We start from the raw sequence: 21,342 nt of genomic DNA, 5'->3' as shown, positions 1-21,342 counted from the left end.
AAAGCAAGCAACTCACAGGAAACTAGTGTTTACAGGCATGTTCCTTTGAGGAAAACTAAACTGGCCGGCAGGACAAGAAGATCCACCTGCATTATCAGTTACAAGAGGTTGGGTTCCAAGTTCCGTAAGTGGAATCTGCCCATGGAATGGACTTTTCCATCTCCTTCCCCTCTAACTTGAGTCCCTTACCCACCATAAAACCCTCCATGATATGTTCTTCTTTGTGGGGAGGGGATTCCCATAGTATAGAATGTGGTACTTGGGGATGGGGAAGGTGGTGGTGAAATTTGAGCAACTCAAAGCCCCCTGAGCAAAGGTAAGCAGCTTCTAGACATGTAAACACGTACGACTGTGCTCAGTATAAAGGATGGTGGGATACAGTTTCTAACAGAATCCACGGACTAAAAGTCACTGTTATTCAAACTGAACAGAGGAAAAGATTTTCAGAAACTGTTTACTCAATGATATTAAACACACACACACACAAAGCTGGATGGGGCTGGTGATGGGTTGGAGGAGTGTGTGGGTGGTGGGGGTGGAACATGGCTCAACACATGTATCTGTTTCAGTCCACAACCCCTGAAAGCTCAAAAGCCTACTTAGTTTGTCCCACTGCCAAGTTCTCTGTTATTCATAGCACCCTTTGGGGCTTTAAGCACTTGATACACGCTGTTTAAAAAATGTATACACACACAAGCTTTCCATTCCATCTAGACCCAAACACAAGGAAGGAAAATGTGGCTTACATCGAACATTAGACCCATTGAAATTAACAGACATGACCAACATAGATCCATTAATTTCAATGGATTGTGTTCAACTCAAATAGTAAACCTCTTGAAATTAATGGGCCTAACTTAGTCATCTTCATTCTTTTCAGTGTCTACGCTGAGCAAAACTAAGGTTTGACACAATGCTCCTTCTTTGGCAAAGCTTTGGACCCAGCACTCAGACGAACCAATGCACTGCAGAGTGGGAAAGCAAAGCTGCTTGGGGAGTTTCTTGAGCAATGCCCACCTTTGTATGCTGCTGCTGGAAGAGGTGGTAGTGGATAGGCTCCACCGTGGCGTCTGATTGTACAAGCGGAGCTCCTGCAGGCTGCCCACCAAATTCTTCAGCCGTTTCAGCTGCTGGTCAATAATCTCCCGGTTATTGGTGAGGGCATTGAAGAGAGTCTCGCGCTCAGGTACCAGTAAGTGCCTATTTGGAAAAGGAAAAACCAGAAACCAAATTTCAACAGGGAGAGAAAGAGAGAGGCAAAAGAACAGAGAAAAATACAACAAAACAATGCAAACATTTAAAGAATGTCATATATTAAAACAGTTAAAGCACAAATGCAGATTGTAAATGGTAGGTCAGAGAATAACGCTTCAAATCTCTGCAGATGGAGACCGCAGGAAGGGAGTGCTCGTGTCCTTGAATGCTGCTTATCGGTGTTCTACAGCCATCCGGTTGGCCACCGTGAGAACAGGATGGACCATTGGCATAAACCAGAAGGGCTTTTCTTATAAGAACTGGGGTTTTGTTTCGTTTTGATACCATCGAATTGTAGAACTGAGGAACTGGAAGGGACCCAGGGGGTCATCTGGTTCAACTCCCTGCAATGCAAGAATCTCAACCCAGTCAGTCCCCTCATCCAATTTGAAACCTGAAACGGGACTCTGCTTAGCTTTGAAAATGTGCCAGCAGTTTTACTGCTGCACCAACTGGCATTTGTTATCATGCTAGATATTTGTGTCTTTATGTTGCAAACCGCACTATGATATTTGAAGACACTTGGCTTTTTGAGTATCACTTAGCTAAGAAGTAAGCTTGAAAACTCACTTCTGCTTTTTTTGCTGTTCCAGGTGCCGATCCCACTCCAAATCCAGGACATCATTCACATCCTGAACAGCAAATTTCACGTACTGGTGCAAGCGCCGGATTTCCTGCTCAGAAAAAAGAGGGTGGGGAATTTATAATCATTTTTAATCCACTCAGGACACTATACAAGTGTGTGTGTGCGCGCGTGTGTGTGGCGTGTTACAGAAATTATTAAGATTATCAAGAATTTACAACCATACTGATTTGGTTTCCTGTAGTTAATAACAGACTGTGATCTATCTAGATTTCAATGAGGCTTCTAGCACCCAGTTGGGGAAAGGTGGGGCAGGATGAATAAATAACCAAAGAATTAGTGCAAACAACCTTAGAGAAGGCATTTATTTAAAAACATTTCTATCTTCTCTGACCCGGCTTTAGCCTTATTGGTGATTGGGCAGCCTGAGGATACTAAAATAGTCCAGTTGGAAACTTGTAGCTTCACATCTGGAACTAGCCAATCACTGGAAGGCGCTGGAGCTTTTGGAGAAAGGCAGGTTGGCTGGGATTTGGGAAAAGGCATTGTTAGAGGGCTTGACGTACCATAGTAGAGTACAAAGCAGTTTGCAGAAATAAAGGATGAATTTGGGAAAATCAGGGTGTCTTTCTTGATTTATGTAAACCAGATCTGCCCTCCCTCAGCCTGCACCTCAGTCTGCTGCATGCCTAGACCTGTCTCAAGCCTAACTCACAGTGGTGCCGGGAGGGCAAAGTGAACCTTCAAGCATTTTGTATACTGAAAAGGGTCATTTAATAATGGAAGTGGTTTCAAGAAAATGGGGCCAAAGTAGAAAGGGCTGTTGCTGTTCACTGGCTCCAAAGAGGCATCTGATTGGCCACTGTGAGAAAAGGATGCTGGGCCAGACAGGCCTTCAGTCGAATCCAGCCAGATTCTGCTTATCTATATCACATTACAGATCTAGATTCACATGTTTATTCAAGCAACATTGACTCAAGGCCCTATTTTAATTTAGATGTGGCATTTGGGGAAGATGATTATTGTCTGCAGGGGGCCTCTTGGAGCCTCAACTGGTGTGCATGAATGATTGAAAATTGTCCCCAAAAAGGCTTCTTTAGTTTAATGAATGTGCTTGTTCCACTGGCTTCAGAGCTCAGCAGGGCTGCGGAAGATATTGATTTGCTGGCTGCTACACTTGTAGGGAGAGATGGCAGCTGCTTTCGGCAAGGATGTGTTGCTATTTTGAAGAGCATTGTCAAAAGAGAGAGAGAAATGCTATCCACCTTTCCTCTATTTTAATTCATTATAGCAAAAAAAGAGGCAGTATGCCTCTGACCATCAGTTGCTGGGAATTGCAAGTAGGGACAGCGCAGCTGCACTCCAGTCTTGCTTCTGGGCTTCCCACTGTGGCACTGTAAGAACAGGAGGCTGGAGAAGGTAGGCCTTTGGCCTGATCCAGCAGGGCTCTTCTTATGGCAAGGGAGTTATCACCCAAGGGCAATAAGAGATTAACTAACACCCTGACCTTACATTCAGCCTTCTAAGGTACTGCTTTAATTATGGTTCCTGCTCAGAGGTCGCATCCCACATTATCCTCATGCATCCAAGCTGTGTCAATTACACAATACCAGCCAAGGCTCAGTTCAATATTTTACAGTTCAGCACGACAGGGGAGAAATAGCTTGTTTAACTTCTGACACCCCAGGGGAGGAGAAGCGCAAGCAGAGTGAGGTGAAGTCTCTCGTTCGAAAAAACCTTTTTGCACATTGGCAGGAACTTCCTGCGGCAACCCAGCATTTACAAGCCCATTTGGCTTCCAGCCTCCCCATCCGTGAAATTAACTGCAGCAGCTCAAGTCCTTGTAAATCATTACATTGAGCAGCACGGCACTTTGTGGTGATAAAACAATCCCTGATAATGAACCCACTTTTTCTTTATAAAAATGGGGTTAGAATTATTAAACTGGCACTTCATTACGAAAACTTTGCCTTCCATGTTTGAAGATGGAGCAAAGAAAAATGTTGAGAAGATGACATTGGCTTAAAGAACAGCCTCTAGGCCAACAGGCCAACAATTTGCCCTTTAGAGAATCGTACAATAGAGGCATTGCTCACCCCAGAAACGTAGGAAGCTGCCTTAAACTGAGTCAGGCCATTGTTCCATCTAGCTCAGTACTGTCTACACTGACTGGCAGTGGCTCTCAGGGGTTTCAGGCAGGGAACATTCCCAACCCTACTTGGATGTGCCGGGGACTGAATCTGGGACTTCCTAAATGCAAAGCAGGTGCTCTACCACTGGGCTATTGATTTTCCCCTAAACATAAGGAAGATTCTAGTCCTCATGGTTCTGAATCAACAGCCAATGTACACAGGAAGCTGCCTTGTACTGAGTCAAACTACTGGTCCAACTAGCTCAGTATTGGCTACACTGACTGGAACACTTCGCCAGAGTTTCAGACAGGCTTCTCTCCCAACTCTACCTGGAGATGCCAGGGATTGAAGTTGGGACCTTCTGCATGCAAAGGAAATGTTCTACATCTGGGCCATGGCCACTTTAGCAAAAATAATAGGTAGTCAACTGGTAGTCACAAAACCCAATCCAGTCTACAAATAGTTTCCATCCAATCTGGGGAATCGCATATGTATTCACAGAAAAGCAGTACAGTGTAATGGAGAACCTGTGGTTCTCCAGATGTGGTTGGACTCCAACTCCATGAGTCTCAGCCAGCCTGGCCAATAGTCAGGGGTGCTGGGAGTTGTGGTTCACCAACAGCTGTAAGGACCAAAACATAGCTGCCCTGGGGTATTGGATAAAGAGACTGACTAAGACTAAGAAAGGGTGGCGGGGTGGCGCTGTGGGTTAAACCACAGAGCCTAGGACTTGCCGATCAGACGGTCGGCGGTTCGAATCCCCGTGCTGGGGTGAGCTCCCATTGTTCGGTCCCTGCTACTGCCAACCTAACAGTTCGAAAGCACAAAGTGCAAGTAGATAAATAGGTACCACTCCAGCGGCGTTTCTGTGTGCTGATCTGGTTCGCCAGAAGCGGCTTAGTCATGCTGGCCACATGACCAGGAAGCTGTACGCCTGCTCCCTCAGCCAATAAAGTGAGATGAGCACCGCAACCTCAGAGTCGGTCACGACTGGACCTAATGGTCAGGGGTCCCTTTACCTTTACCTTTATAAGACTAGGGAAACCCAGGTTCTAATATCCAAAGACATGAAACTCACAAGGTTGCCTTGGGCGACTCACCATATCTCAGTCTAATCTACTTGACAGGGCTCTTGGGGAAGTAAAAAGAGGAGGGGAAGAGGTAAGAGATTCATATACGCTGTCCAAAGCTCTTACCAAAACATTTCCAAGCAAACACGCTTCTGAGAAGGGAGCAACTAGCAGCAGGGAATGCTTGCTAGAGATTGGAGCAGCCTATGTGACATCTCTAATTGGAACAGGTCCCATTAACGGCTAGGGACCATGGGGTTTGGAACTTCCTCTGCCTCCTTAGCAGGCATTTATAATTCCCCCCTGGCTCCCAAACCTCTGTCCCCCTTGCCCTATCAAGGATCCTACCTGAAGCTGAGCTTCACTTTTGGGGTCCAAAGGCCTCTTATAGAGCAGGTGAAGATACGCAGAGTTGTGAGCACGCTTGTCCTTCTGTCTTGCTTCTTCCAGCCCTGCAAACCCCTCCAGCAGGCTTGTCTTCAAGAGGCTAAAGTCTGCATGAAGGGACTACAAGAAAGGAACAAAGGGAGAGGAAGACCCACCAGGAAGTAGGTGGAACTCTTTGTCACAAAAGACATATGTGGCTTTTCCACAGACATGATAATTCATCAGGTCTGGAAGAAAGCTATACTGGGGCAACAACACAGTTCAGCAGCACAAACTGTTGCCAGAAGCAGGATTCTACATCTCAGGGGCAGGAGTGGTGGGACCTAACAAATCACAAGGCTTCTACAAGCCTGTCTGCATCCCAGTTCCCTGTTCATTTCTTTTTTAAATTTTTGGCATCTGTATGCCACCCCATAACCATAACTAAACTAATTAGACAAAACAGAGCACTTAAAAAAACAAAACCCCAACATAAATAGAACAAAAACAGTGGCAACAATAACATTAGCAACCTGCCCCATTATATATTACTGAAATGAAGAAAGCTTTGGGTAGAAGGTAACCAGGGTGGATTTGGGTGAGAAGGACTGATGGTGCCGTTCAGTTCTGGTACTCAACATTAAAGAAAACTAAGCCCAGGGATTTGTCCTTAAGTGTGTGCCTTTTGCAACTGTTCTGTTTGAATATCGGGATTCTAGCAAAAGCAACAGCAGATCTTGGAAGCCTACCCTCCCCTGGTCTAGAGGCTTCAACTGTGGCAAACTGTTTGCTTGATGCTGTCTTTATTTTATTTTCAGTCCTAGCTCAAAACCAGACATTTTATTCCCACTGGAATTTTTAAGTGGCTTGTTGTGGGTTTTTTCTCTAAAGTCGTTCTGAGAAGTTTGAACAAGAAGTGGCTAAAAATCATTCAATAAATATATATGATTTGCCAAAAGAATAAAACCCAAACAGCCTTCAGACCATGGTTTCCAAGCCAGTCACAAATTATGGTTGTCAGTTCAGACATGCTGCTAAGCTTCTTTAACCAGAAGATGGAACTATGCTGTATGCACATTTCTGTCATCTTACTTTTGTCTCTAGCTCAAAAAAGGTTTGTGGGACGGTTCCCCAAAACCCAGCAAACCTATTTACCGGAGGCAACACAATGAAGAGAGTACGTCTCCTTCAGGAGCACCAAACCCCCTTTCAAGCTTCCTCCTTAAGAGTGCAATCTGATGGGAATAGGATAAGTATGATAAATAAGGAAAATACATGAGGCACGCAGCCAAGGGCAAAGTGGCCTATTAAGGCACAGCACATTGTTTTCAGCAAATGAAAACATACACTCAATTATGAAAAAAATGGAGTGAACTAACTACTGTAAGTGGGACTTGAGTGGGGCAGGAATCAGAAGGCCATTTCAAACCACTGTGCTTTATGATACTGATTTGGCAACTGTTTCAGGCAAAGCTGAAAATAAAATATATACACCACACAATGAAGAATACAACACCCACCTTGACTTACCAGGGCTACCAAACAGAGCAGACATGGTTAGGATTACACAGAAAATGTCACAGTCTCAGTAATAGTAATACCACCATAATCGTTCTTCAATTTGTAAAAACCAGGACCTAACAAGTAACCCACTCTCAACACTGAGATAATTGAGGATGAAGGAAAACTTGGTTCTCAACTGGAGGCTACATCCTTCCCCAAATCCTCTTACCTCTGTTGTCTCTTTGATCTCCAGAAGGAAAGTGTGAAGGTCATTTGACTCCATCCTCAACATCTCCTCCTCTTCCTCAGTGCCCACTTCGATGGCAGCTTTGGCTGTCCTGCCTTTCAGCTCTTCCATCTCCTTCTGGAAATGTGCAATCTACAGGAACAAGTTCAGTAGTTCATGCATGTTAAATGACGACACACCCAACCGTTGAGAGCTCAGGTTGGAGAAGAACAGTACGGACAGCAAACATGTTGCCCACCAGATGTTGTTGGACTACAACTCCCATCATCCTCTGACCACTGATGAGAGTTGAAGGCCAACTTCATATGGAGTCCAGGTTCAAAGAAAGGTGACCCGGGGAGGAACAGTACATCATAGCTCCAGAAAGCCTCACCTCCTCCCTGATTCCTATGATGACAGGATCTGAATCACTCCACTGGTGAGTCTGTTTCTCCACCCCAGCAGTGGGTGGTTGCTGCCGACCCTGCAAGGCACAAATGCTTTATTATTGTTTGATGGGGAATTTTAGAACTAAAATGTTCTGCTATGAGAGATAAAACAAGAAAACTTCTGAATATGTAAAAGGAAGAGAAGGAGGAAGGCAGGAGTATGTGTGTTGAAAGCAAAACACAAGTAAATAAAATTTGTAATTTGCTTGTCTATAAGGGTGGGCCTGACAATAATGGTACAAAAAATTAATACCAAGGACAAGAAAAATTAAGCCTCCCCAAAATTAAAACCTGCCCCCCTAAAATCTCCTAAGCAACCCCCACCCCACCCTCAACAGTGTTTAGGCACCTGAGACACATATCCACCAGGAGTCACAGGTAAAATGTCTTCCTTCCTAAATAACCACCTAATATGCATAGGAGCACACTCTTGGGGTTCACCCATGTAACTGAATGTCTCCCTTTCCCAAATCTGCTCAGAGACTCCTTCAATCTTTCAGAGAGAAGCTGTGTGAGATAGAAGCAGCTTTGTTCATGCAGTAAACTCTGTCAGATTTGATCCTTGTTTTTGAGATGGAACAATATGGTTCCTGTCAAGAACAGACAGGTCAGCTTCTAATTACCGTACCTGGGAAGAGCTCACTTTTGAAAGAGCTGAGGCAATCTTGGCCGTTTTCTGGAGAATGGAAGCTGAAGGAGCACTCTGAGAAGGACGCACCACTAAGAGTCCAAAAAGAAACAAAATGACTCACAGACTCATGAATTTCAAAAATTACAGGATTTGGTAAGTGTGGCTATCTGCTTTCAGGAAAATTAAGTTTATATGTTTTTATGTAGTTTCCATATTGCTGTTTTTAAGGTTGTGTTTTAGTTTTAATGACATGCTGTTTGTTGGTTTTTTTTAGACTAAATGCTGCTTAGGAGATTTTTGAAATATTAAGCAGTAGATCAGAGCTCTCCAAACTGTGTGTTATGGCGCATTGGTGTGTCAGCTGCAGTGTGTAGGTGTGTCATGCAAATGCTCCCCACGCTTCTCCCAGTGCTGGGAGTTAGTTTAACCTCCAGTTTGCTAGTAAAAAAATGAATTACTGTGTAGTGAAATGATACATGTCTAAAAAGCGTGTCACCAACATGAAAAGTATGGAAAGCTCTGCAGTAAATAAACACTTTAAATTAAACTGAATAAAGAAAGTTGTCCCCCCGTCCCCCCAAGAAGCAAGAGATTCTGTAAGCGCCAATCTCCGATGCCTGGTGCAACAGCGGGCAGAAATTAGCCAGAAAGAGCAGACCACTGTGGCAAAGAGAGCTCTAAGCACACATGTGACCATCCCAGAAAGGAGGGATCACAGCCAGGCAGTTAAAAATAAAATAAAATCTGTGTGGCAGAAAGAGACATCTTCAGCAAGAAGAACTAACCACTGTGGGATGTTGAAATGCCAGACTTACATTTTTGTACAAAGTTTATAGTCCTCAATCCCTGTTTCTCATACTAATCCACATGTAATGCAGTCACAACTACATATGAGGTTTTATCAGAGAAAAAGGGGGAAAGGGAGAGGGGATGTACCTGCTGAAGAGACTGGGGTGGAAGCCTTGATCGGCACTGCAGGAGGAGTGCCCAGCACAGTGGACTGAACCTGAGTCCCAGCAGGTACAGGCTTTGCAGCAGGTGAAAAGGAGAACATACTGGAGTTTGGGCTGCTGTTGGGAGCTGGTGTAGAAGATTCTGCAGCAGCGAACCTGGGAAGGGAGGGAGAATAGAAGAATTCATGCTCTTGGGACTAGGAAGCTTCATGGTACAGGCCTTTTGCAGGTGACTGTTACCCATAGCTGCATGCAGGGAGCCCTTGGTCACACCCTGTGCCATCAGCACTCTGCAAGAGCAGTGGAAAACCTCTGTCCACAAATGTATTGAAAAATAGCTGCACTATATATTTAAAGCAGTACCAATAGTCAGGGCTTCTCCAAAAGAATCCAGGGATCTGTTGCTTGTTAAGCCTGCTGAGATAAGTTAAAGGTAATGGGTCCCCTGACTGTTGGATCCAGTCGCGGACAACTCTGGTGTTGCGGCGCTCATCTCGCTTTATTGCCTGAGGGAGTCGGCATACAGCTTCTGGGTCATGTGACCAGCATGACTAAGCCGCTTCTGGTGAACCAGAGCACTGCACAGAAACACCGTTTACCTTCCCCCCGGAGCAGTACCTATTTATCTACATGCACTTTGTGCTTTTGAACTGCTAGGTTAGCAGGAGCAGGGACTGAGCAACGGGAGCTCACCCCGCCGCAGGGATTCAAACTGCCGACCTTCTGATCAGCAAGCCCTAGGCTCTGTGATTTAGACCATAGCGATGGGTTAGGAGACTCCTATTCCCTCTCACAGAGATATGATTTCCAGAGTGGCTTAAGAGTCAATCCTCCTTCCCAGGAACTCTGGGTCTCCTAACAGCTCTCATCCCCCTGAACAAGCAGTTCCTAAGATTCCTTGGACGGAGGACCTGTTTAAAACGGTACTGCTTTAGATGTACAATGCAGATGGGGCCCCTGGTGCAGAACCTGTGGTGCCCTTCCGGGTATTGGACTCCAACTCCCATCAGCTGCAATCAGCATGTTCCATCGGACAATGGGAACCCTGAATCCACCAACACATGGAGAGCCCACCAACTTTAAAACTGCTTCAAAACCACCACGCTTACATTGGCTAAAAAGACTCAAAGGGAGACTTACTTTTCAGTGAGGTTAGTTTTGACGGAGGAAGGCGGCGAGGCAAAACCTTGCTTTAGCCCAACAGGACTCGCGAAGGGAGGGGCCGCGGCTGAGCTGTCCATGCCCGCTTTATAACTCACGGAACCAAAAGAGGAGGGAGGAGAAGCTGTAAGGGGGCTGGACAGCAGAGATGGAGTTGGAGGCGCTTTGGAGATGCTGGTGGTCGGAGAGAAGGGGAAGCCGACTGCTCCGCTCAGGTTGGAACCAAGGGGAGGCTTGGGGGTCTCCGATACGCCAGGATACTGTGGCGGGGCATCAGCGGCAGATCTGGTGGATTTCAGAGTGAAGGAAGCGAAAGACAAAGGGGCTGCCCCTTTGCTGGAAACTGCAGATGTGGCTGGGACAACGGCCAAGGAAGCTTCGACTTTTGGAGGAGCAGAAGCGGAAGCGGATGACGGGGGAGTGCTGCCTGGAAGAGAGATGAGAGGTTTTGTTAAAAGTTACTACGTGACATTAGGACCATTCCACATCAAATAAAAAAACGAGGGTTTCACTACCCACCCTCTCGGATTTTGATGAAACTTAGTGCACACCCTTCCCTTATGGTTGCAAAATTGAAAATAATGCATAATTTTAAATTCTTTTAATCTTTTTCTTGCTAAGTCTTATTTCCTTACATGCCAGCATTTAAAGTTTCTGACCAAATTTTTTTTTAGATTGATTTCACGATATAGCCAATTTCATAGTTTTAAATACCCCAAAACTGAAAAAGTAGTCTGCACTTTTGAAAAAAAAACAACAACCTGTAATAACCATTATTTTAGATTTTAAGAGGAACAGCTTTGTTTCATTTATTTTTTCTATTACAGCTATGCATTGTAGTAAAGTTGTAAAACTGGTAGCCATTTTTTCCCCATGATGTCCCAAAAACATAAAATTTTGTTACAAGACATAAAAAACCATTAAATCTTATTCTCTGTTGAGAAAGAGCATGTCTTTGCAATAATTTTCACCATCAAAAACTTTTGATTCCATCGTGCCCACACACTGAAAATTTAGGTTTTCTAAACCTACCGTATTTTTTGCCCTATAGGACGCACTTTTTCCCCTCCAAAAATGAAGGGGAAATGTGTGTGCGTCCTATGGGGCGAATGCAAGCTTCGCGGACCTCTCCGCAAGCAGCGGGAGCGCTCCCGCTGCTTGCGGAGAGTTGCCTGCATGCTGAAGCCTGTGCGCGCTGAGATCAGCGCGTCCAGGCTTCACGGACCTCTCAGCAAGCAGAGCTGCCTGTTTGGGGGCTGGGGTCGGGGGAAGCTTGGGTGGACCTCCCCCGCCCCAGCCCCACGCCTGGGGGGGAAATAATTCTTTTCCCTTTATTTCCCCCCAAAAAAACTAGGTGCGCCTTATGGGACGGTGTGTCCTATAGGGCGAAAAATACGGTAGTTTTTTCCACCAAAAAAACTATAGTACATTTATACATTTTTTTAAGGCATTTATAACAACTTTTGGGTGCTGGTGTATTTTTTCCTGAAATCCTCATCCTCTTATTGAGCTCTGTGTAAAATTTCAAAGAGATCTGATCATTGGTTATAGAGGGAAAAAATAAAATGTACACAAGGCCGAGTATCTCAAGAGGGAAAACAATTAAGGGGGTTACTTTCTTTCAACCATAAGGGAAGGGTGTACACCAAGTTTCATCAAAATCCAAGATGGTGGGTGGCATGACCGCGTTAAATTGATGTGGAATGACCCATTAGGAAGAAGCCAGACAACACTCAGGGGCCACAGCTAGAATGGTGTTGTGTGCCAAGACAATGGAGAGCACTAACCCAGAGCAGAACGATTCCAGAACAGGGTGAGCTAGCCAGGAGGTGCAACAGGAGATGAGGAATAAGGAAATGGGCTGTGCGTCTAACTCAGCCGGGCTATAAAACCAGGCAAGGATGCTATAATTGACGTCTTGGAGTTACAGTTATGCAGGCTGGTGGAAAGCTTTTAACCGTGGCTGGGTGTATGCTGCAGTTAAAAGGCTAGCTGCTTCACACTAGCACATTATTTGCCCATTTGACTTAATCTTGTTTGCTTGGACTGGCAGCTGCTATCTATGGTCTCTGGGCTTGGAAGAAAGATGTGGGGTGATCCTAATAACACACTGAGGCCGAGAGAGATTCACTGCAAAGGGGAGAAGACCCTCAACTGCCACACAGCTTGGTGTTGTGGAGAGACTTTCCCACAGAATTGAGATGTACCTCAGAGGCACTTGAACTTATCTCCACAGCTCAGCATGCCATCATACGAGATTCTCTTTCCCCCATTTAGCCCCACAGGAGAGGGCCAGAGTCAGCACACATTTTAATTCTCTATCTAGACCAGACGAGATTTGTGTACATGCACAGATACATGCTTAAAAAGGTAAAGGGACCCCTGACCATTAGGTCCAGTTGTGACTGACTCTGGGGTTGCAGCACTCATCTTGCTTTATTGGTCGAGGGAGCCGGCGTACAGCTTCCGGGTCATGTGGCCAGCAGGACTAAGCCACTTCTGGCGAACCAGAGCAGCACACGGAAACGCCGTTTACCTTCCCCGCCGGAGTGGTACCTATTTATCTACTTGCACTTTGACGTGCTTTCAAACTGCATGGTTGGCAGGACCAGACCCTGAGCAATGGGAGCTCACCCTGTCGCAGGATTCAAACCGCCGACCTTCTGATCGGCAAGTCCTAGGCTCTGTGGTTTAACCCACAGCGCCACCCGCGTCCCTCAGATACATGCTTAGAATACTGATATTAGCTCTGCCATTTAAGGATATGGCAGGGTAGACATACAAAGTAATTTAATAAAAATGTACAATAGATCTTTTCAGACTCACAAATCGGACCTCCAAGATCCCTGCCCAAAGGGCCGGCTCTTAAATCAATACTACAATTTCCCAGGTCGGCTGGATTTTAATTGAGCTGGGAATTGAGAGCACAAGGCCTTCTACAATCCCCAATCGATTTTTGGCAAGGATCATGTTAGTCTGAATCAAACATCCTGCCAACAAGCATGCCAAGTGGAGCTGGAAAGAAAAGCCTTTGCCAAAACGAAGGTGTTCCGTATTGAACAGGAAATGCAATTACACAGATGAAAAGTGAACAGGGCTTTGCAGTGAACCTTCATCTCTGGCCAAAACAGATAATACACAAATAGTTCTCTTCGCCCTTTGAGTTCAATATTTACTACCAATATACTGACCATATATTGGCAGCTCAGTGAGAAAGAACCTGCACTGCATGCAGAAAGTCCCAGGTTCAATCCCTGACATCTCCAGTAGCTCTCCAGGGTTCAGGCAGGAGACATTCCCAGCCCTACCCGGAGATACCTGAGACCTTCTGCATGCAAAGCAGGTTTCTCTACCACTGAACTACACTGCTCCCCCCACAACTATTAGGAAGATTCCTTATTTCATGTCAGATTGTTGGTCCAGCTAACTGAGCGCTGTCAGGCAGCAGCTCCCCAGGTGTCCAGACCAGGGTCTCTCCCAGCCCCATCTGGAGATGCCAAGGGCTGAACACAGGACTCCTTGCATCGAAAGCGTAGGTCTAACCAATCATATACACAAAGTGGGACAGTTTGGTAACCTCTGCATTGCACGCAGAAAGACCCAGCTTCAACACCCAGCTTCTCTAGGTGGGATGGAGAGAGGCCCTTCCCTGAAACCTGGAGATATGCTGCCAGTCAGTGCAGATAACACTGATGGTCCATCCTGGCATGAGGTTTGTTTCCTACTCGCCTATGGAACGCTGTGATCTATTAAGGTGGAAATGCTGATGAGCAAAACCGAAAGATTGAAAAGGGAGGGTAAGGGGAACAGGTACGTCTTTTTGATCTCAAGTTGTGCATGTTGCTTGCAACGCCCTCCTTATCACTCTACACCAGCCTTCTCTGGCACGGTGCCACCCATACGTTGTTGAATTCTGACTCTCATTATTCTTGGCCACTGACTGCTGGCCAAGAGGGCACCAGGCTGCTCCATTTGCATTCAAAGTGCTTTAGGATAAGTGTTCTACAACCTTGGATCCCCGGGTATTGCTTGACCAAAACTCCCCCAAAAAGAAAGCAAGCACCTACCGGCTGATTTTGCTCCTCTGTCTCCTTCTGGAGAGAGGGGCTCCGGCACCACCATCAGAGACCTCACACCAGGGTTTTGATTGACCATGTAAAAGGGGCAGAGGACTCCATCAGTTGACAGCAGCAGCAGGACCGGTGCTGGGTCCGTGGTTTTATCCTCACCTGCAAAAATGCCACAAACACACACACACACACCATGACCAGATGTGTTCAGCAGTACCTCCACTTAGTAAGTAGCCCTCAAAACAAGTCCGGGAAGGGACCAGGAAGTTACGTTAGAATGGCAAGAGTTTAAAACTTTACAAAGGGAACTAAGTGCCCAAGATGACTTCTCTTGAATAATGCAACATGTATTACAACTCTATTCCATGCATTTCTGTTGTTGTTGTTTAGTCGTTTAGTCGTTTAGTCATGTCCGACTCTTCGTGACCCCATGGACCAGAGCACGCCAGGCATTTCTAGTCCACCCTTTTCCCTTTACTTACACAGGACAAATTCCAGCCAGGCAAAAAACAATGTCAGCTGGGGAGAGTCCCATGGGCCAGATGGAGGCCTGGAGGGTCACAATTGGCCCCGGGGTCACAGGTCTGCCCATTCTGAATAGCCTCAAGAATCACAGTAAGAAGGTGGGGAAATAGTACTTTTAGGTATATTAATAGCATCTTCTCAGGACTAATGACCACCACTAAAGCTCCCTCTACAGCAGGCGTGAAGAAGCTTTAGCCCTCCAGATGTTGCTGAACTACAACTCTCAGCATCCCTGGCCATGCTTGCTAGGGCTGATGGTTCAGCAACATCTGGAGGGCAAAAGGTTCCCCACGCCTGGTATAAGAGCGCTGCTGTTTGCTTTATGCTTAACCCAAGAGCAACATTCATATACTTACTAATGGTTATGGGCATGTTGCTGGTGTAATCAATGGCCACGCCTACGGGCAAAGTGTCATCGCTCTTATCTGTGACCGGAAGTTCTGCTCGGCTGGAGTCTTCCAGAACCCACAGCTCCCAGTTGTTCTGTAAGAAGGGTTAGTTTAATTAGTACTAGGAATCTTGGTCTATCTAGCACAGTATTGTCTACACTGACTAACAGCAACTCCCTACGGTTTCTAGCAGGGAGCATCTTCCAACACTGCTACCTGGAGATGCTGGGAACTGAACCTGGGGCCTTGTTAAAGAGATGCTCTGCTACTGAGCTATGGCCGCTCCCAATTGGCTCTGTGCTTTGGCAACCTCTGGAATCGTTCCTGCCAGGGAGATCAACTTGTAGTAATAAGGGCTTTTTTCCACTTTAAAAAATCACTGTGGCACATGCAGTGGAGAGGGAAATTACTATTATTCCTTGGTTCATTTATAAAGATTTTTATGTACAACCAACTCATATAAAGTATCAAGGCAGTATACAGCAATATGTACAAGTGAAACATTATGAAATAAACATTTAAACGACTGGAATAAAAAATGTTTAAGCAGTTGCATGGGCCTGTTGGCATAAGAAGGTCTTCAAGAGATGCCTTAAAGTCAAAAGGGTATATCTGGTCCACCACCACTGGCGGAGGTGAGTCCATGGTCCACAAAAGCAAGAGCCTCTGAGTAGTGTAACTGCTAGCAGGTGAGACTTGGACCTGGCAGCCTAGGGTTCAAATCAATCAAGTTCACTGGGCCAGTCCTTGCCTCTCAGTCTAAACTACCTTACAGGGTTGTTGTGAGGATCAAATGAGGGGGAGAACCATGTACACCACCTTGAGCTCCTTGGAGGGAAAAAGGTGGGGTATAAGTGCAATAAATTAATAATATTATTATAATAATAATAATAGTAATAGATAATCAATGAAATATTCTGTCCCAGTAAGTGCATGGGTTTCAAGGTGACATGAGACTTTGCTATTTCTTGCTGCAGCTGACTAATAATAACTACCCCTCTGGAACTCTCACTGGGACCTCTGATCTTCTTATAAGGGGCACTTGCTGGGGAAATAGGAAGTGGGATTACCTTGTCTCCTTGCCTTGCGAGGATGCTGACCTCTGTGGAAGCAGCAGATGCTGCAAGGACCAGATCCCTTGAGGAAGGAAACAACAACCACAAATCCATAACCCACTTCAAGCAGCATAAACACCTTTCCCTGTTAGTTTCAAATAACAATCTTTAAATACACCCAGCCCTTTGCTCACCTAATTAATATTAAAAGGGAACTATTCAATGTTGTATGATCGCCATTACTCACCATTCTTCAACGTAGTTAAGGAAGTAGTGATGTTGCCTCTCAGAACAGCAGCCATAACAGGGCTCCATAAAATTCACAAACAGCTCAGGCCGCTTTTCTTCCTTTTTCTGAATGGGGAGACAGAATGGGAAACTGTGTGGGAGATGCAACATGTGAGGAAAAGTGCCTTAGGGGAGGGGCAGCTCATAAATGACCCTGCGGACGCTGGACATTTATAACATACATAACTGTTTTATGGTTGCAACTGTTTCATAATTACAAGGAGGGGGCCTTCATGATAGCCAGCTGCCAGATTTTATGGCTTCCTTCCTAGAGAAGCTAGACTGACTCCCTTTTTGCTGTTCTCCCCTGGCACGTGAAGGCTGCCTTGTTCCCATGCACTTTGGGGAACTGACTGCTTTTATGGAAAGTGATTTGAATAGGGCTTTGCTATTTTTTCCTAACAGTATTTTCATAATTTGCGTTCTATTACAGTTTAATTCTTTTTAAACTATTATCTTCCGTATGTTTTTAGCTTTCTGTATTTTATCTTTTTTGCTTTAATTTCTGAAATCCGCCTTGAATTACAGTGTAGGGAAAAAGCAGGATATAAAGAATGCATTATTATATAACACAAACTGCCATCATTCCTGAACACAGGCCATGCTGGCTGGGGCTGATGGAAGCTGGAGTCCCTACAGTGCGTGGAAGGTCAAGAGTCCCACACCTCTGGCCAAAAGTATGATGAAATGTTTCAATAACCACAAAAAGATAGGATCTCCTAAACTGTTTTGCCTAGCTGGGATGCATTCCTAGAATTCTGATCGTGCCTCTTGATTGTCTGAAATGAGGACAGCAAGGACTATTATGAGTGTCCATAGAAACTAGCCTACTATCCGGAGGCAAAATGTACATCCATTGCTCTGCTCGCTTTTGCCGGCAACCCTGCTGCTCACAACTGGCATGTGGTCCCTGGAAGGCTGCTTGGGATGGAATGTGGCCCTCAGGCAGAAAGAAAGTTCCAAACACCCAAATTAAACCTGTGCATCTAAGAGGTAGACATCTAACACCTGTTTGTATGGGGACTTGGCAAGCAAAACTGACACTTGCAGAAGTGTGGAGCCTGCTGTGGTTGCTGAATGCTTCAACTTCCATGCCAAGTTTGACTAAATGGTTTCTATGAAGTGGGATTCTACATCTCGGGTCACTACTTTTTTTTATCATTCTGAAGCAAGAGCCTAACATGCGGGAAGACACAGCAGCACAAACCAGGGACAAAGACCTGGCAAAATTATGAGAATGACAGTAGGCAGCACAGACTTAGAAATCAAAGACAAGAGAAAAAGAGGTTGCTTCCCCAGCGTTTCCTCTCTTCACGTACAGGAAGCACAGCCATCACCACTTCCGGTGCAGCTTCCAAGATCCCATCCGCAGCCGCATATACGATAGTGAAGACATAAGTGCTGACCCACAACACATCCAAGACTGCAAAACAGAAATGTGAGTAAACTTGGGTTGTCGGGTTTTTTGCTTTTGTTTTTCTCAAGAGGCACTTATTATTATTATTATTATTATTACTTACACAGGAACATAGGGTTGTATGCAAGCTTGGTCCTACTCAGAGTAGGCCCACTGAAATAAATGATCCTATGTAGAAGTCAGTTGGATACATCCCACTGGAAGCTGCCTTATGTCAAGTCAGATCACTGGTCCATATAGCTCATTATTGTCTGCCAGTGACTTTCCAGGATTTCAGGCAGGAGACATTCACAGCCCCACCTGGAGCTACTGGGGGACTGAACTTGGGACCTTCTGCATGCAAAGCAGATGCCCTTCCACTGAGTTATGCTGCTTTCCCCTCATGCTAGGAAGCTTCCCAATATCATGTCGGATCATAGATCCAGCTAACTGAGTGCTGCCTACAATAACTGGCAGCAGCACTCCAGGGTTTCAGTCTCTCTCAGCCCCACCTGGAGATGAACATGGGATTTCTGGAGTAAAAAGCATATGTCCATCCAATGAGCTATATTGTAAGAGGGATATCTTGGTGGTACAGCCCCTGCTTTGCATGCAGAAAGTCCCAGGTTGAATCCCCAGCATTTCCAGGTATGGCTGGGAGGCACCCCAGCCTGAAATCCCAGACAGTTGCTGCCAGTTGGAGTAAGCAATACTAAACTTTGTGGATTAACAGTCTGACTTGGTATAATGCAGCTGGTTAGTTCCTTTGTGTGTTCATTAACACTGTGTACTGTCTGAAGACAGAAGGAACAAGGACACTGGAAACCTTCCCTACAGAGGGCTGCATCCAGCAAAGTTCTTCTCAAGTAGACACACTGAAGTTAATCTGCCTAATTTAGTCATCTCCATCAATTTCAAAGGGGCTGCTGTGAGTACAACAGTTTTGTTGCTGTGTTAATCTTAGGGGAACAAGACATATAAAGAACTTCAAGTTTCAATTACAAATATACAAATTAAAAATTTAACGTAACAGATGTGATAATAAGCCCAAGGACTGCATTTTTTTTTTCAAAAGAAAGGAAGGCATTATCAAATCTTTGCACTATAATTATGTAACTGTGCTGCATTAACAACCCTGACAACTAAATTACAGGAGATTAAATATTAATCCATACTGTAAATGGGATTGGTATAAAATACTACTTAGTATTTTGAGCGAAACACCTGTCAGATTTATTTTTAAACACGGGAGATTCAACTAGTCAAAAACAAGCATCTCACATTCCACAATATGCCTGAATTTCATGGGTGGGCAAATTCTAGGCACATACATAAGTGAAACACTGTGATGATCCATCTGTACTACTGTAATATCAATCAGTCAAAACGCCAAATTTTAGGAAACACAGTACCTTTGACAGGATTATCTGAATCATAGAATGGAGGACAGGGAATTGTTTTCTTCTCCTGCAGGTTCTGAAAAAGTAAAAGAACGAGCGTGATTAGAATACCCTAAGTTTAATGATATGGGGGGTGGGTGTTTGTTTAAAGTATTCTATCTACAATGCAACACTTCATATCACACATGCAATAATAAATCAAAAACACCCTGAATTTATACAAGCACTTTCAAAAAACTGTCCAAAGCTTTTAAGCTGCCATGGTTCAGTGATCTGATGACATGGTACATTTCACTCAGTACTGTCTGCTCTGTGGATGATGAACCTGAAGCCCTCCAGATGTTCTTGGACTATTAACTCCCAGTATCCCCTGACCACTGGCCATGCTAGATGGAGCTGATGGAAGATGGAATACAACAGGGGTCAGCAAATCTTTTTAGCAAGGGGCCAGTCCACTGTCCCTCAGACCTTGTGGGGGGCCGGAAATGAACAAATTCCTATGCCCCACAAATAACCCAGTGATGCATTTCAAATAAAAGGACACATTCTACTCATGTAAAAACATGCTGATTCCCGGGCCGGATTTGGAAGGAGAATGGGCTGAATCCGGCCCCCGCACCTTCATTTGCCTACCCATGGAATACAACAACAGCTGGAGGGGTATGAGTTCCCTATCCCTAATCTGCTCTCAATGGGAGCAATGCTCCAAGATTTCAGGGACAGGCATTTTATAGCTGAAGATCCCTCTAAGGAAAGATTGTTGGCAGTCAAATGTGGGCACTCTTTTGCATCAAAGCCATGTGACCTCTGGCTTAATTATGGGCATGGTCCCAATTCACCTATATCAGAGATGAACATCATCATGGGAGAGTTGTTTCCAGCAACCCCATCCTTTGCCCCTGGAAGCCTTATAAGCTGCTGCTACAGGAGAGGGACTGTAAGCAACATCATAGGAGTGGTGTTTCTAGAACTAAGGTGAAACTATGAAGCTTCCTTGTTGTTTTTGCTATTGTATGCTGCATGGTGCTTGTTATATTTATAGTACTGAAATTTGGGTTTTTGGTATATTTTATTTTTGTAGTGCTGTGTTATTATGAAGGTTTTTGTAGTGTTCGTTCGAAACGCATTCTTGTTTCTTTATTGTAAGCTGCTTTGAGCATGATTTTTTTGTAGAAGAGCGGCAAACAAATAAAATGAAAGAAAATTAATTAATCTTAGGCCCAGGGACCAAATGCAGTCCTCCAAGCCTCTTTTTTGTCCTCAGGGTTCACCCCAAGCCATACCCCTTAATAGCCCCCTTTCCCCCCTTGTGTTTTTGCCTGGCTAGATTATGACAGGTGCACAGCTATGCATTCATAGCGCATGGCTTATCGCTAAGAATCCTTAGAACCATTGTTTACCCCAACAGAGCCACAGTTCCCATGATTCCTTGGGGAAGGGGGGAAGAAACCATGTGTTTTAAATGCATGGTGCATATGCAGCCTTGCGCTCCTAAACTTCTTGATTGCCTGGATGGTGAATAGAGAGGTGTGTGAAGGCATGAAAAAACTAGCTTACTATACAAAAGCAAAATTCTCACTCTACCTGGCGGTGCCGGTGATTGAACCTGGGGCCTACTGCATGCAAAATGGATGCTCAAGCTCTAGAATACAGCCCTTCCCAGGCAAGTACTTCTGCTACCCTTATGCTTAAGAACCCATCTTCTGAACTGTGAATTGGGAGAACAAAACAGCAAAGAACCAAGAGGGAGAAGCAGGAGGAGGCAGATCATTATAGGCCAAATAGAACAAAACAGACTTACAGGGAGATACTGGACCACTGTGCCGTTCTGCTTGCCTACAGCCAGCTGCTTTCCTTTAGGACTCCAACACACTAAAGGGGTGGGTGAGAG

The 21,342-nt window shown here is 45.0% G+C and overlaps 1 protein-coding gene and 1 long non-coding RNA gene across 9 annotated transcripts in view; one reads left to right on the top strand and one right to left on the bottom strand.

Annotated features, from left to right (window-relative positions):
• NUP214 (nucleoporin 214) overlaps positions 1-21,342 on the bottom strand; it is an 87,041-nt gene that overhangs the window by 57,879 nt on the left and 7,820 nt on the right. For all 8 annotated transcript variants that reach the window (XM_081897047.1, XM_081897044.1, XM_081897048.1 and 5 more), the window contains exons 5-19: positions 21,253-21,323; positions 19,464-19,527; positions 17,975-18,078; positions 16,615-16,721; positions 16,383-16,449; positions 15,280-15,406; positions 14,396-14,557; positions 10,308-10,755; positions 9,151-9,323; positions 8,212-8,303; positions 7,529-7,618; positions 7,138-7,287; positions 5,388-5,546; positions 1,825-1,928; positions 1,018-1,200 (exon numbers count right to left, since the gene is read on the bottom strand). In XM_081897047.1, coding sequence (XP_081753173.1) covers positions 1,018-1,200; positions 1,825-1,928; positions 5,388-5,546; positions 7,138-7,287; positions 7,529-7,618; positions 8,212-8,303; positions 9,151-9,323; positions 10,308-10,755; positions 14,396-14,557; positions 15,280-15,406; positions 16,383-16,449; positions 16,615-16,721; positions 17,975-18,078; positions 19,464-19,527; positions 21,253-21,323 — 2,101 coding nt within the window. The remainder of the gene's footprint in view (positions 1-1,017; positions 1,201-1,824; positions 1,929-5,387; positions 5,547-7,137; positions 7,288-7,528; positions 7,619-8,211; positions 8,304-9,150; positions 9,324-10,307; positions 10,756-14,395; positions 14,558-15,279; positions 15,407-16,382; positions 16,450-16,614; positions 16,722-17,974; positions 18,079-19,463; positions 19,528-21,252; positions 21,324-21,342) is intronic.
• On the top strand, positions 1,048-2,457 carry LOC309361826. Its single transcript, XR_014164659.1, has 2 exons — positions 1,048-1,186; positions 1,848-2,457. It is a non-coding gene; the product is annotated as an uncharacterized lncRNA (long non-coding RNA).

Source organism: Podarcis melisellensis (genome assembly GCF_964234715.1).
Source record: "Podarcis melisellensis genome assembly, chromosome: Z".
Taxonomy (NCBI): Eukaryota; Metazoa; Chordata; class Lepidosauria; order Squamata; family Lacertidae; genus Podarcis; species Podarcis melisellensis.
Note: the sequence above shows the minus strand (reverse complement) of the source record. Positions and strands in the feature narration are given on the sequence as shown.